Source organism: Callorhinchus milii, unplaced genomic scaffold, assembly GCF_018977255.1.
Source record: "Callorhinchus milii isolate IMCB2004 unplaced genomic scaffold, IMCB_Cmil_1.0 Scaffold3, whole genome shotgun sequence".
Taxonomy (NCBI): domain Eukaryota; kingdom Metazoa; phylum Chordata; class Chondrichthyes; order Chimaeriformes; family Callorhinchidae; genus Callorhinchus; species Callorhinchus milii.
In genome coordinates, this window is record NW_024704744.1 from 5,568,009 (window position 1) to 5,584,727 (window position 16,719).

The 16,719-nt window shown below is 43.1% G+C and overlaps 1 protein-coding gene across 1 annotated transcript in view; it reads left to right on the plus strand.

Annotated features, from left to right (window-relative positions):
- The window catches only part of eys (eyes shut homolog), a 528,873-nt gene that overhangs the window by 284,134 nt on the left and 228,020 nt on the right, over positions 1-16,719 (plus strand). Inside the window, exon 30 of the mRNA XM_042332751.1 lies at positions 5,057-5,256. Coding sequence (XP_042188685.1) covers positions 5,057-5,256 — 200 coding nt within the window. The remainder of the gene's footprint in view (positions 1-5,056; positions 5,257-16,719) is intronic.

Sequence of the window (16,719 nt, forward strand, 5' to 3'; positions counted from 1 at the left end):
TCTGCCTCCAAGCCCTTTATGATGTGGGGGAGGAACACAAGCAAAAGCAGATACTGTAGGTTGCAAAGTGCACTCAGTCAGTCCGCACTGTGAATAAAGATTTCTACATCAGATAACAGTGGAAATGCAATAATTCACAGCTTACTGCAAAATGCTGTGAATTTCAAAGTATTCCGGGTGGGAGGGATGAACTGTGGCACAGTTTACACGGTGCACAGGGAAGATCTTTACTCACCTCAACACCCACATCACCCCATTCCTTAATTAAAAAGGCCTCTGTCCTCTTCGCAAAACGAGATTGACTGGCATCGGAGTGTGAGGTGAATGCAGTAAATCTGATTTAAAGAGCAGAGCGCTGGACCGGTGGAAAGTGACCGATGGGGCTTGCAAAACAGGGCCATGTGGCTTCACATAAAGTCAGTGAATTACAGGCGAAAAGAGCCATCAAGTGTATCAGGGCTGCATAAGTCATGAGTGGCGCACAAGTGAAGGTGAGTTATATTGACCTCACAGCCAGAGATTTATTTTCTGTGATCTACCACCAACCTGATGTATTTTGTCCATGCAATAAATACTTACAGGCCTTTTGCTCGCTTGAATAAAAATGTTGCATCACTGTTACATTTCTTTTTACTAGAGACACTTCTGTGGTCAAGAGGGAGGTGATGCTTTATACCAGGGCTGGATGGGAGAGGGGAACCATAAAGATCACGAAGAGACATTTGAGGCCTATCACCCTCTGGCCTCCTGCTTGTCCCTCATGCCCTCTGTTCCACCAATGCTGGTCGCACTTTCAGCCACTACGTCCCGAAACTTTACAACACACTTCCTCTATTTGTCCCCTCATTTGCGATCTTCCCCTTCACTTTGCCCCCTCCTTCCTCATCTTCAGGTCGCGCCTGAAGACCTTCCTCTTCGACCGTGCCTTCGGTCACCTCCCTCCTGCTTGGCGTCGTGCTCTACCACTATCAAGCACTCTGGGACACTACCCTGTGTGAGGGGTGCCATATAAATGCAAGTTGTTGATGTTAGCTCTCCCCACATCGATTTCCACCCCCCCACCCAACACACTCCTCCGTCCACCACTGACATGGTCTACTCTAACCGTGTTCTCATGCTCTGTCTCTTGTCTCCGTGCTGACAATCTCTCCCGCAAGATCAGAAGATCAGTTGAGATGAAGAAGGCCTTTTGTTTTATCTCAACCATTCCAGAATACAACAGCAGCAGCAACAACAAATTGCATTTACGTAAAGCCTTTCAACTTCGGGAGGACATCCCAAGGCTCTGGACGATGAGGAGTTTGCACTCAAGCTGCAACGGAATGTCAATTTACCACATTCTCCCAGTCAATCCACTTTACAGTATATTCTGTAAAGCGCTCTGAGACGTCTCAACGACATGTAAGACGCTATATCAAATACAAGGATTATTATTGTTCTATGAGTTCCAGGTCTCAACATGGGGCTTGAATCTACAACCCTCTGCCTCAGAGGTCAGAACGCTATCAACTGAGCCAGGCTGATACACGATAGGAGAAGTTCACCTCTCAGCAACAACTAAATGGATGTACTTGGGGGTGGTCAGTCCCAGTGGGCAAGTTATTTCATCTTAAATTGTGAACATAAGGTTCGCAGAAGCTAATCCCACCCTTTCCATTGTAGGTTTTAACTCGATGTACACAGATATTTTCCTGGAACCCCTGAAAATTATTTACAAGCCCTGAATAATAATGTTAATAATAATCCTTGCAAGTGATGCAGCACCTTTCACGATGGGCAGTGTAGTAAAGTGTAGTGACTGTTACCGTCAGCAAGGAGTTACAGGATGGAGGGGCATGGTGGTGGGGAGTGGGGCGACGTAAAGGGACTGTGGGTCACAGTCTGCAGTTATCAGCTGTTTAAGCTAGTCATTATGCATTCCTTCCTCCCCCTTTTTTGATAATAAACATATTAATTATTCAATTGCAGGTTGATTTATTTGTTTCCAGATCATCATCCCTTTCTCAAGGGGTGGATTTATTAATTTACGTCCTCGCTGGCTTGTGATCGAGGTGGATGTGAAGGAACCTGCCATGCCCTATCTCCCCTCCCCCACCCCAACCCCCTCCTTTGGAGATGTGTTGTAAAATGGTTCTAATGTTACCTTGATACCGAATCCACCTCCTGAGTTTCATTCCTTTAACATTACATTTAATGATAATCTGCGAATTTGATACAGCATTTTATAATATAATAACAATAATAACCCTTGCATTTCAATCCCACTCCCCTGTTCTCTCCCCATAGCCCTGCAAACTTGTCCTCCCCAAATAATTATCTACTTCTCTCTTAAAAGTTGTTATTGAATTGACTTCCACCAGCCTTTCAGGCAATGCATTCCAGATCCCAACAACTCGCTGTGTGAAAAATTTCTCCCCTCCCCTCTGTTTCTTTTAACAACGCTTTTCACGTTAGGAGAACATCTCAATATACTCCACAGAATTTACTATGAAGTGGAGTGACAGTGTGTTTTGTAAGCCAATCTGGTAGCCCAGTTGCCCACAGCAATGTCCCACAGACAGCCATGAAAAGAATGGCCAGTGGTATTTGAGGTCTTGTTGGTCAGGACACCAGGGGAAACATGGATTTCTTTTTGATTAGGCCATGGGATCTTTAATGTCCACCTGAACAAGCAGATGCAACCTCAGTTCAACATCTCATTTAAAGGATGGCGCCTTCGGCAATGGAACGCACACCCAGTATTGGCATTGGAGCGTCAGCCTAGACTATGTGAGTTCCTGACGTCAGGCCTTGAACCTACAACCTTCTGACTCGGAGGCGAGAGTGCTATCAACTGAGCTGGGCTGCCTCAAAATATTTAACATTCATGGGGAGCTGTAGCTGTGAGGAAAACGACAAGCTGATTATGATAAAGATATCCTGTCTGATTAAATTTTGACCTTTAGCAAGCAGTTATAACTAACCTTCTGGGATGAAGCATTTTACAGCGGATAAAGTAACCTTTTTTTTTTTGCCCGTACAGATACATGATTCAATTAGCTTTATGTTGCACTTTGTCTTAATTCAACCACAGGAGTGTCTAGTTGGCAGTCATGATTATGTAGGGATTATTGTTCAAAAAATGACATTCCGGCAGAATTTCCCCACGGAAAATTTACATCTACATTTCCTGAAAAATAACTGCAATTCCTGATTAAAATCGCTGCAGGCTTCCAGGACTGTAATCTCCAGTAGCGTCCTGCAGTCCATTGGTTAGGGCACTCGCCTTACAAGCGAGAGGACCCGAGTTCGATTCCCGGGCAGGGCGAAGCCTTTGACAAGTTGCCTTATTTCACAGGCTTCTGTTTACCTAGAAATAAGTAGAAACCCGGTTGTTAGTCGATTGGCAGATCACTTTCTGGGGGTAATAATCCCTTAAAAAAATTATAATAATTTGGTCACTCAATCCACAACTGTTTGTGGGACACTGCTGTGCGCAATTGGCTGCCGCTGTTTGCCCACAAAATATACACTCAATTGCCATATATTCTTTGAAGCATTTTGAGACATTTCAGCAATGTGATAAGGCACTATATCAAATGCTAGGATTATTATTATTATACATTGCTCTTCCTTGCCCTAACCCTGCCGGATAACTCGCAGCTGGCAGGGCATGGCTGGAATTGTTTTTGAGAAGAGAACCTGACACACTCAGTTGAGGGACAGGAAAAAACAAATAAGAAAACATTAATTACCGACCTATGCAGCTTCTAAATTCTGGAGGCTGTGCAACACGCGGAATGAGATAATAATAAATAATTATAATATTAATAATAATGCTTTCATTTAATATAGCCCCTTTCACTTCGGGAGGCACTATCTCAAAAGGCACTATTTGAAAGAGAAGAGAGTTTATCCCAGTATCCTGGCCAACAATTCCCCAGATAAGATTGGTCATTCACTTAATGGCTGTTCGTGGGACATTGCTGTAAGCAAATCAACTGCTACGTTCATCTACAAAACTGCACTACACTCTACAGGTAGTTCTGTGAAGTGCTTTGAAACATTTTGATAATGTGATAAGGTGCTCTTTCTACTGTAAGGATTATTATTAGTCACATTACGATGCAATGCACTGTACCTTTTATATAATAATATAATAATAATAATCCTTGCATTTGATATAGTGCTTTTCACGTCTTTGAGGTATCTTCATATATCTTCACAAAATATACTGTAAAGTGAATTGACTGTATATTTTGTGGGTGAATCGCGGCATATTCAAAGGCCTGAAATTCATCAGGTCATTTAAGACTGTTGACTTAAATAGTAATATCGCCTGGAATTCTGGACAGTAGTCCAAAATTGTGAAGCACTTTTACTCATCTCAATGACATGATAAGGCAGTATATCAAATGCAAGGATTATTATTATTATTATTATTATTATGGCTTAATTTTGAAGCCGATTTTTCCCAATATCGAAGCAGACCTGCGGAAAATCGGTTCCAAATTAAAAAGCAGTGTTGAGTCTTTGCCTTCTGAAAAACTATATTATCTTACAATTGGAAACGATGGTCTTAAGCTCAAGAATTAGTGAAATTTCAGGTCCTGAGTCTTTGATTGCTCAGAAGGCTGTGGGGATCAACTGTGCCTGTTGCCAAGAGGCTGGAGGTCAAAGCTAGTAGATTTAGAGATAGGTATATTGAAGGAAGGAAGACTGAAACCAAACAAACTCATACTCTCAAAGGGAAAGGCTGTGGACAACAATACTAGTGGGTGGGTTAGCCCAGTGGATAGCAAAACTGGCCACAATTACGGCTCCTGGTCCCTCCACAGTGCCCTCTACTGGTAATTGGCAGCCGGGTGGGGAGAGCTCAGGCTCGGCTGTGAAGCCCTCTACAGTCGATTATCCTAATGATACTCAACAGCAACAACAACTTGCGTTTATATAGCTTCTTTCACACTGGGTAGCGTCCCAGAGCACTTGTTTACTCATTGCCATGGTTTACGTGTGAACTATTTGTCTCTACTTTTGGAAGTGACTGAATCCTCCATTGCTTTGCTTTCTCACCCAGGAGTGCGGCTCGAGCCCTTGTCTTAATGGAGGAATCTGCCAGGATTTGGTGAACGGCTACAGATGTGTTTGCTCGGACGGCTATGCTGGTGGCAACTGCCAGGTGGATGTGAACGTCTGCCTTGACAGCGTCATGAACTACACCCATTGCCTCAATGGTGGGATGTGCGTAGATGGACCTGGGAGTAACTTTAGCTGCAGGTCAGTAGGTGGAAGCTGTGAATATTTTAGTTATTCTTACCTTACTGTCTACAAAAAGGAAATGCAATTAAGACCACGAGTAATAGTCCTGTGGATTCCTGTACTGTATTGGTTAGAGCACTGGCCTCGCAAGCGAGAGGACCCAAGTTCGATTCCCAGGCAGGGCGAAACACGTCTCTGTTTAGCTAGCAGTAACAACAACAACAACAAAAACAAAGATTGCCTTTATAGAGCGCCTTTCACGTCGGGAGGACGTCCCAAAGCGCTGGACAGTTGGGACGGGACCCGAGCAGGTGGGAAATGGTCAGGGTGAGGGGAGGGAAGGGAGGGAGCGAGGAGGGGGTAGAGAGTCGAGAAGGAAGCTGAAGGCACGGTCGAAGAGAAAGGTCTTGAGACCGGCCTTGAAGAAAGAAAGGGAGGAGGCGGCGAAGGCACTGGGGGATGGAGTTCTAAAGCCTCGGGGCTGAGAGGCTGAAGGCCCGGCCACCGATGGTAGGGCGGTTGGGGCGGCACCGGAGCCAGAGGAACGGAGGGTACGGGCAGGTAGGTAGGGGGATAGTAGGTCGGGGAGGTAGGAGGGAGCAAGGCCATGAATGGCCTTGTGGGTGAGGATGAGCAAGTAGTAACACTGCTGCTAGTCAATTGGTGAATCGCTTTCCGGGGTAATAATCTTTCAAAAATGAATAAATAAATAAAATAATGATAATTTTGTCACTCAATCCATGACTGTTTGTGGGACACTTCTGTGTGCAATTGGCTGCCACGTTTTGCCCACAAAATATAGTCAAATCACTTTACAATATATGCTGTGAATTGCTTTGAGACATCTCAATGATATGATAAGGTGCTGTATTAAATGCAAGGATTATTATTATTTTGAAAAAAAATGTGGTCCAGACAGGTGAAATGAGAAACTATCAGAGTACTGTCAATTAAAATGAAAATACAACGATGGTACCATGCATTTACGTAGCACCTTTCAGTCAGGACAGAGTCCTGGAACGCTGCCCAGTTGCAGGGTTGGACACAGAGCAAGGCAAAAGGGGAAGGTGACATGTTGGAGCTGAGTGTTAGTAGATTTAAAGCTAGATACATTGAAGGAATTGGGTAGGAAAACAGGAGACAGAGTAACTCATACTCAAAAGTGAAAGACAACAATACTCGTACCGGGGCTCTGTGTTAGTACAGTGGGAAAGTAACACAATGCCCTCTACTGTTTTTGCACGTGAGTAGCAGCTGGGTGGGTAGAGGTAAGGTTCAGCTGTGACAACCTCCACAATCGAGTGTCCTGTCAATACTCACTTCCATGGGGAGGGAAGGGGTATCGGAGGGCAATGAGTGGGTGTAAAGAGAGGCACATGCCTGTGTGCTGAAAACGAGAAACAACATTTGGACACCAGAAAACGATGTATAAGATAGCAATATGATTGATTAAGGTTTATGTCGGACTTTAGTCCTCAGGTGTGATTTGAAAATGGGCAAAGAGGGGACAAGATGGAGGGATTGAGGCAGAGGGTTCCTGAGATTCCTCACATAGTGGTTGAAAGCATGGCTACGAATTGTGGAGCGGAGGTGATGGGGGGAAGGTACATCAGACCTGAGCCAGCTTAAGCGTAGGCAGTGGATAGAAGGGTGGGGTGTAAGCAGATCAGAGAGGTAGGGAGGTGCCAGGGCATGAAGAGATTTGAAAGGGAAAGCGAGGATCTCGAAATCAATCCATTCATAAAGTCAGACATAAATCAGACTTAATCACTCATATTGTTATTTTTTAAAAAATTCTGGTGTCCAATTTTTGGTGCCTTTACAGACTCTGATTGCCCTCCGATGCCCCTTCCCTCCCCCCTCCATCTCATTGTTCACGTGTAAACCATGGCAGTGACTATCAGCAGGACATTCGACTGAAGAATATGCACCTTCAACAGGGCAGCACACCCCTAGCATTGCATTTGAGCTTCAGCCTAGACTATGAGCACTAAACTCCATACCCCCATCACTCCAGTTCTAGCCAGGCTCCACTGATTCCCTATCAATGAACGGATCAACTTCAAGATCCCCTCACTCGTCTTCAAATCCCTTCATGCCCTGACACCTCCCTACCCCTGTTAGAAAATAAAATCAGCCATAATCCGCTTGCAACCAGATATCAGACTGTTTTATTATTATTCATTCGTTATTCCCCAATATCCCGATGGGTCAGACCAAAGGCCGGTACAATCAACAGACCTTATAACAGAATAATACCACCGTAGATATTATACAAAAAGTGTATATTCTAACAGTCCCCACCTAGATACCGAATGAACATGAGGTATCACAAAACTACAAAAAGAAAGATAATACAAAGTCAGAAAAATAATATAAGGTTACACAACCTGATAGTACAAAAAGACAGATAATACAAAGTCAGAAAAATAGTACAAGGTCACACAACCTGGGAGGGAGGATGGTACTTCCAGGAGGCAAACTCTCTTAATGAGCTTTCTCTCGAGTTTCACAGCTCAGTCGTAACCAACAAGTTATTTCCAGCGACCACAGTCACAATTGAAATACAACATATTCAATTACTATCGGTCCCAGTCCCTCTCCTTACCCGGAGGTAATTGGGGAGTTCCCACTGACTGTTCGAACGCCCGGAAGTTACTCCATCACTTACGCAATTTTCACATCGACACACAATATATATAAAGATATTCGAATGTCGTTCACATGCACATCAGCACACTTAAATGTCTGGTGAGAGGCTTGGTTGTACCTCCCTTGTCTCTTTACTGGGGAATCCTGCCGACTACGCCAAATCTGTTAGAAAATAAAATCAGCCATAATCCGTTTGCAACCAGATATTAGACTGTTTTATTTTTATTCGTTCGTTATTCCCCAATATCCCGATGGGTCAGACCAAAGGCCGGTACAATCAACAGACCTTATAACAGAATAATACCACCGTAGATATTATACAAAGAGTGTATATTCTAACACCCCCCTAACCCACAACCTGACGCCTCTGCTCGACTTGCTCTCCGTTCTACTCTCAGTGCCGTGCCTTCAGCCAACATGCCTCCAAAACTCCGGAACGTTCTCCCTCTATCCCTCCGCCTTGCCCCCTTCTTCCCCGTCTTCAGGTCGCGCCAGAAGACCTTCCCCTTCGCCTGTGCCTGGGGTCACCTCACCCAGCTCGGTGTCGTGCTCACTGTCAAGCGCTCTGGGATGCTTACCTGTGTGAGGAGTGCTGTATAAATGCAAGCTGTTGTTGCTGTTGAGTTCGGATTCCTGACGTGAGGCTTGAAATTCACAATCTTGTAATCCATTGCACCACTAAGTCCCCTTATTGCCTTGGTTAACAAGACGTCCATTAGTTGGCTATGCTGCATCTCCAACATTGTACTTAGAGTGATAGTCATATTCCTTTTCTCATTTGAAGAATCACTGTGTAACCTCGAGGCAAATCCCGTTATTTGTCTTTTCTATCACTGGATGTTTTATTGGGCTGAATCTCCAAATTGGTTTGTCAGCCACATGCTTTGTGTCATTTGTTACATTATTGATTCCGCGCTGACTTTATAGAGTTTCAATTTTTGTTCCCCACCAACCGCTAACTCGACAGAGAAAGCAAAAGGCTTTTGGCAGGTTCTTCAGTGTAGCTGGCGAGATCATTGCTGTTTCTGAATATAATTTTCTCTTAGGGACAACAGAATCAGTTTCAAATTGTATTTCTCGCAATCATTTTAACCTCTGATATTGCTCACGGTTGATTAGGGGAAAAAATACACTGAACGGCCTCGTAAGATGTGGCTTTACAGCAGTGATTCCCCTAGTCAGCATTCTGATCTGAAGTGATCTCTTGGGAAAGGGAAGACAAGGCAGGAAGAATCCATAGCGGCAAGTAGCAGCTACCCATTAAAGGAAGGACAGAGTTTGTTTTGTTTCTATTGAATATTGTGACAGAATCTCAACCCCAAACATCTGGAACGTTGGAGTCCTGTAGCTTATTGCTTAGATGGCTTGCCTCGCAAGCGAGAGGTCCCGGGTTCGATTCCCGGGTGGGGCAAAACCTTAGGCAAGCTTCCTTACTCCACAACCTCTGTTTATCTGGCAGCAAGTAGGAACCCGGTTGTCAGTCGATTGGCAGATTGCTTTTCCGGGGGTAATAATCTCTTAAAAAAAATTGTTCACTTGTTCACACACAACTGTTTGCGGGACACTGCTGTGTGCAATTGGCTGCCACGAGGCGACAAAATAACAGGTCTACATTCACCTACAAAGTACAATCATTGCACTTCACAGTAACATTCTGTATTGTCATGTGCTATGTCATTATTAATTATTATTATTGTTATTGTGGCCTTTGAACTCTAGGGTTGGGGGTGTGGGGCTGGGGAGGAAGAGGATCAAGTGATAATGGCAAGCATCCTATCTGGATTTTACAAAATAGTTTATTTCAAGATAAAATTTCTATTGATGGGTTTAAATTAACTAATATTCAGTCCAATTTCTGAACCCAATTCCAGTGTAACCAGACATGTCCTCAGACCCAGTTTGATAGACACCACTAAGACTCTTCACACACATTTATGTTGTTAATGCAAGTTGTGGTGATATTTCTTCATGAAGTCCTTGAGTTCTAATGTGAGTGGCGGAGGAAGTTTGCAAAGTATTAATTGCAGAATAGGACTGTACAAAGTTGTGTTAGAAATATCATAATTTTCATACTGCAGATCATATGCCATAAATACTGATTAAGAACAGAAATATAACTAATGGGTTTGCAAGATGAAAACTATAATAATAATAATCCTTGCATTTGATATAATAATAATAATATAATAATCCTTGCATTTGATATAGCGCTTTTCACGTCTTCTAGACGTCTTAAAGCGCTTCACAGAATATACTGTAAAGTGAATTGACTGTATATTTATGGGAGAAATGCGGCAGCCAATTACGCACAGCAGTGTCCCACAAACAGTCGTGCATTGAAAATGACTGATTTATTATTGTTTTTTTTGGAGGGATTATTATTAGGTGTGTGGAGTAATAATAATATAATAATAATAATAATAATCCTTGCATTTGATATAGCGCTTTTCACGTCGGGAGGACGTCCCAAAGCGCTTCACAGAACACACTGTAAAGTGAATTGACTGTATATTTGTGGGCAAACGCGGCAGCCAATTGCGCACAGCAATGTCCCACAAACAGTCGTAGATTGAAAATGACCAATTTATTATTGTTTTGGGTTTTTGGAGGGATTATTATTAAGTAAGGAGTAAGGAAACTTGCCCAAGGTTTCGCCCTGCGGGGAAATGAACCCAGGTGTCTCGCTTGCAAGGCAAGTGCTCTAACTACTGAGCTACAGGACTCCACTCACTGTATACTCACTTATTGTTCGGTTTCACGAGAATTTAACCCACAACAGAGAGTGGGCGGTGGAGAGATTAAGACGCACACAGTATAAAAATCCTCACAACTATTATAGTGTCTTTTACGTCAGGAGGATATCTCAAAGTGCTTCACAGGATATACTACAAAAGGTTGTGACTGTGTGTTTGTGGGCACACACAGCAACATGTACTGAACAGAAGTTTCCACAACTGGAAGGCAGGTAGCTGAGGGACCCTGGGGAGAGAGTTCTCGTGGCGGGAAGAAATCCAACAGTCTGGAGGATTAACGAACCATGGAAGAGAGGGAGGGACTTCGCAATGAAAGAGTGAACAGAAGGACCGTCATAGGATGACTGGACGCAAGTGGGGGGACAAACAGGAATCTAACAACAGGACTAACTGACAAAATGCCAACCATTGCCATTGCTTGTGCCAGTATACAGTAGAAACCCGCTTAGGGTCACCTCGGTAACGCAGGCACCTCACAATTGTGGGCAGATTTTCACAGAGACTTTCATTGTCAATGTTAAAAGATAGGCCGTCTGTCTGCTTCAGTAAACCGGGCATCTCACTATTCAGGACAACGGTCATTGATTGTGGCCACTCCAGGTGCCCTTGTCTGCTTCAACCGCGGTACAAAACCCCCCTCCGCTACTAACCCGTACACAGTGTACTCGGCCTCGGGCTTCTCACGCTCTTTCCTCGACGCTGCTACAGTGAGAGGAGCGTGTTTCGGTTGCGCATTTGTGACGTGGGAAAGCAGCACGAGCGGGAACTCGACTTCACCCGGAATCCGCGGCCTAACCTGAGCTCCTGGTCAGTGCTGTATTCAGAGCACATGGTTTGTGTTTACATTGTTTGTTTTTGATTCAGTGACTGTGAACACATGTTGTAAACCTGCCACAACGGAAAGAGTTGTCCTTACGTGAGAGAGTGGCCTTAATCGGGAACAGTGAGGGCAAAAGTCATAAACATTTTAGCCGTGATCTATGACATTGGCAGAACACAAGTTGGATGCATTCTCAAAAGGAAGGTTGAACACATGACAGCTTTTGTTTTAAATGTGAAAATGCCATTATTTTAATGAGATGGCAAAGTATGGTTGTTGAATGTTCATCACCTTCGTCCATTACCAATGCCCTTAATATTACATCAGTGAACTGAATCAACCAACCTGTTTCAGTAATCAGGTCACCTCATTAAGTAGGCTACTTTTGCCCAGTCCCTTGAGTGACCGGATTAGTGAGGCTCTACTGTAGTATAAGGGATGTCGATAATGAGGATAGATTGGTACCTAGCATATTTGCATCTAAGCAGCTCGGCCCCAAAGCCTGGACAGATGCTTCGCTCAGTCTCAATTGAAATTATTAGGACTCTCCAATAAGCATCTGTGGCAATAAATTTCCTGTTTCGCCATGTAACTGTAAACCACAAAATGAGGACTATCAATCAAAGCATATCTAGCTGTGTCTGCGTGATACCTCAGTAATATTAATCCTTGCATTTGATATAGCACCTAATGAAGGCATCAACACCTCTCATAGTGTTTCACAGGAATTGCTGCAAAGTGTAGTAACTGTGTATTTTGTGGACAAATGCAGAAGCTAATTTGAAACATGGATGAAGTGAATGCCAAATTTTATCTGAGGGATTGTTGACTAGGATACCAGGAGAAACTCCCTTCTCTTTACAAAGAGTACCAAGATATCTTTAACAACCACCTGAAAAGGCAGAGGGGACCTCGGTTTAACGTCTCATCTGAGAGACGTCACCTTTGACAACATTCAACAACAGCTTGCAATTACATAACGCCTTTCAAACAGGGCAGCATTTTGGAGTGTTTGAACATAGTACTCCTGCAGTACTGCATTGAAGTGTCAAATTATATGAGTTCAAAGTCCAGACATGGGGTTTAGAACCTACAACCTTCTGACTTGAAGCCCAGCTGAGCCAGGCTGATAGCGATAGAAACATAGAGCACTGACTGACGTTGTACTTGTACATTATATGGTCCAATGTCACTATTTTCTGCATAAATCACTTCTGCCAATCACTTATTCTTTATGTAAAGATATTTAATTTTGACTGTCTTTGTTTATTAGCTTCCGACATGTAGCACTTTTTTTTTATTGGTACAGATTTAGAAAATTCCTTCCTAAAAAAAAAAACAATTTGCTAATGATTTATTTGCCAATTCAAACAAGCTCTTCTCTTGGGAACACTCAGCAGGTCAGGCAGCATCTATGGAGAAAAGAAAGTGAGTCAACGTTTCGGGCCCACGACCCTTCGTCAGAACTGGCAACTTATGTTTTTATTTCAGATTTCCAGCATCTGCAGTATTTTTTAACTCTTGTTCTTTCCTCCCCACAATTACCCTCCCTTCTCTCTATCTCACTCTCTCTCGAGAAATCTCTTCCAGAATCCTTTGGCCCTACCAACCTCTCTCCTTGCCTTCAAATTCCTCTTCAGAAACAATCTCTTTGACCATGCTTTCAGTCAATATCCTCAACCATCACCTCCCTTTACATTTTATTTGGGTGATCCAATTAGTCTCTAAAGCTCTTTGAGAAATTAACTTACATTAGCAACAACAACTTTTACAACAGCATTTATATAGTGCCCTTCACTCAGGTTGAATAGGCACATAGGATATACGAATAGGAGTAGGCCATTCAGCCCCTCAAGCCTGTTCCGCCATTCTATTAGATCATGGCTCAACCTAAACTCCATTTACCCGTCTTTGCTCCTTATCGCTTGATATCCTTACCTAACAAAAATCTATCCACCTCTTAACCATAGCAGATCTTGATGATGAGTTAGGAAGAGGGGTGAGATGACTGTAGGTATGGTCAAAGAGGAAGGTCTTGGATGTGATCCGAAGCACGCAAGGAGAGGGCAAGATGGAGGAATTGAAGTAAAGAGTTCCATAATTTCGGGAGTAATAGCTGAAGGCATGGACACCAATGGTGGAGGGGAAGGGACAAGGTTTATGCAGGAGGCCGGAGCTAGCTGAGTGAAGAGAACGGGTGGAGGAGTGAGGTGTAAGAGGGTCAGAGAGGAAGGGAGGTTCCAGTGAACAAAGTGATTTGTAGTGAGCTTTTAGCCCATGAAATCAATCTTTTCTGCAACAGGAAGCCAATAGGACTGGGGTGATGGATGCACAGACTTTAGTATGGTTAGTATATGGGCGGAGGAAACATTAAAGACACAAATATAAGTGCAAAATGTGGTTGTTTTCATTGTTTCTTGGCTCAGTCAGTAGGATTCTCATCTCTGAGTCAGAAGGTTGTGGGTTCAGGATTCAAGCGTTTTGAGACAATCGCGAAGACGTGATAAGGCACTATATCAAATGCAAGGATTATTATTATTATCACAGTACACTGTGATCATAGTCTCCGCTGACTCTCCAAAGCAGTACTAGGGAAACCTTGCATTGTCGGAGCATGAGGGATAAAACCAAGAACCCGTTTGTCTAGCATTCTCAGCTCTGAGTCAGAAAGTTGTGGGATCAAATCGCACATCGGGACTTGAACTCATGTAGTCTAAGATGATACTCCAATGCAGTGCTGAGGTGTGTTGCATTGTCAGAGGTGCAGTCCTTCAGATGAGACATTAAACCAAAGTCCCATCTGCCTTCAGATGGGTGTTAAAGATCCCATGGTATAACCTGGAAGGAGAAGAGAGTTTCTCCTGGTGTCCTAGTCATCAATTCTCTGGATATAAATGGTTATTCACTTCATTTGTGGGACATTGCTGCACACAAATTGGCCTCCACATTCACCTACAAAATACACCACTCTCTGTGAAGCATTATTATTATTAATTTGATGCAGCGCCCACAGTAATAATAATCCTTAATAATAATAATTAATAATAATAACAATCTTTGCATTTGATGTAGTGCCTTATCACTTCTTCGAGACATCTCAGACAGAATATATTGTAAAGTGGATTGACTGTGTATTTATGAGCGAAATGAAATATTAGATATTTCCACGTGATACGGTATTGTATCAAATGCAAGGATTATTGTTAATATTGTCATGTCCAGATGAGCCTGTGATTGGGACCTTTGTCATTCATGATTATACTTTGCCAGCTTAAACATTGAGCACCATCGAACCAGAGAAACTTACTGCACAGAAGGAGGTTAATTTGACCCATTGTGCCTTGGGCTGAATCTCTGAAAGAGCTACATATCAATATAGTCTCATTCTCCTACCTTTTACTCACAGTCTCTTGTATATTGCTCTATTTCAGATATTTATCTAATTCCCTCTTAAAAGCTGATAGAGGTTTTACATCAACCATGGTTCCAGCTCAGGTATTCAACATCCTAACAACCCTTTTGTGCAAAAACATAAAAAATTCTCCTAACTTCCCCCGATAATATTTTTTCAGTTTGATGCAGCACCCACAGTAATAATAATCCTTCCATTTGACATAGTGCCTTATCACATTATTGAGACGTCTCAAAGCGCTTCAGAGGATATTTGAGACCTCTCAACGATATAAGGCGCTATATCAATTGCAAGTATTATTGTTACTGTAAACATAGAAACGGAATCATAGAAACAGGAGTAGGCTATTCAGCCCCTCGAGCCTGTTCCGCCATTTTATAAGATCATGGCTGATCTGTACCTCAAGTCCAGTTACCTGCCCTTGTCCCATATCCCTTAATAGCCTAAAGTGGATTTACTGTGTAAGGTTAAAATGCCCCCAAAGTGTTTCACAAAGATTCAATAGCTATTTGGCAGCAAAGCTAAGGCAAAGAATAGATCTTTTCTTACTTTAGCACCAGTCAGATGGCTGAAATGTCCTTTTACAGTTTGCACATTTATCGACGTTCCATGTAAAGGTAAAAGACAAGAGGTGGGAATGGGTTTAATTGGAAAGAGTGCCTTGATTACAGGTCAGGCAGAAAGCAATGGTTAGTCTGTTCCTCTCAGTTTCAGTGGGTTGATTTGACCTTGACTGAACCGATCGCAAAGCTGAAATGAGAACTCTTTTCTTGCCCTTAAGACATTTATTTTGGTCGGTCGGGTGTCTCGACATACGTAGAAACCCAACACCATACTTACAAGAGTTTGCAAACCAATCAGAGTTCCACATGTACCCACACTCACACATGAAAATTTCCCTGTATCTGGAATGGAATGTATCCTCTCTCCCCAAAGTGACACACCCTGTTTATCTAATTCCAGATGTAAATTGGCAAGATCAACGCTTTAGATCCCCGGAATGAGCATTGGGGTGACTGTTTAAGCAGCTAAAACCCCATAGCTTGCCACTGAAAGCACTCTCTGGCAAGCATTCCCGCTCCTTGTCCAGCTTGGACCACCCTACCCATTAGGGCTTTGGCTTGCAGGGTTAATAGGAGCTGAATGGGAAGAATCCCTGTCCCCAGTGGCTGGTCTGTCCGTCTGATGAGCCAGGCTGCCTGTACTGTCATCAGCAGAGCTTAGAATACTGTGGACCCTCCTGGCTCAGGAACCGGACTAGAGACCGTCACATATGATAGACTCATTCTGATATTCCGTTACCATTCACGTCACGTTGGAGCCATCTTAGCTCCAAGGAGACACTTTCCTTCCTTCCCCCCACCCCCACCCCAGAGAATAGTCAGTAGTTTTCATTCCCTGAGAGAGAAAACTGTAAAGTTACAACATTAACGTTTCCTTCTGAGTTATTGATCAGCACTTTTATTTGGAGACAGACTCAGTGATGTGTGCGCAATCCAAATGCAGAATTTGAAACAACGCAGGGAAGATCATTTGAATAAATTCACGACTCCGACAGACCCCAGATAAACACATGGCTTGATCTGAGCGCAGAATTTGATTTTCTACTTTAATCACTTTCTATTCACTTCCATTGTAAAGAATTTGTCATCCGAACGAGACCAGTTAAATTCGTAATCCTCTTTAAGGTATAAATATCCCCCAAGTTATTCGCTGCTCAGCGCACTGAATGTTATCAGTACGGCAAGTCACTCATACTTTGCACATTGACGAATCCTTAGACAATGCAACTCCAGCAATAAAGTGCTCCGCTTTCCATTCCTTTGCAACACTTGTGATTAAAA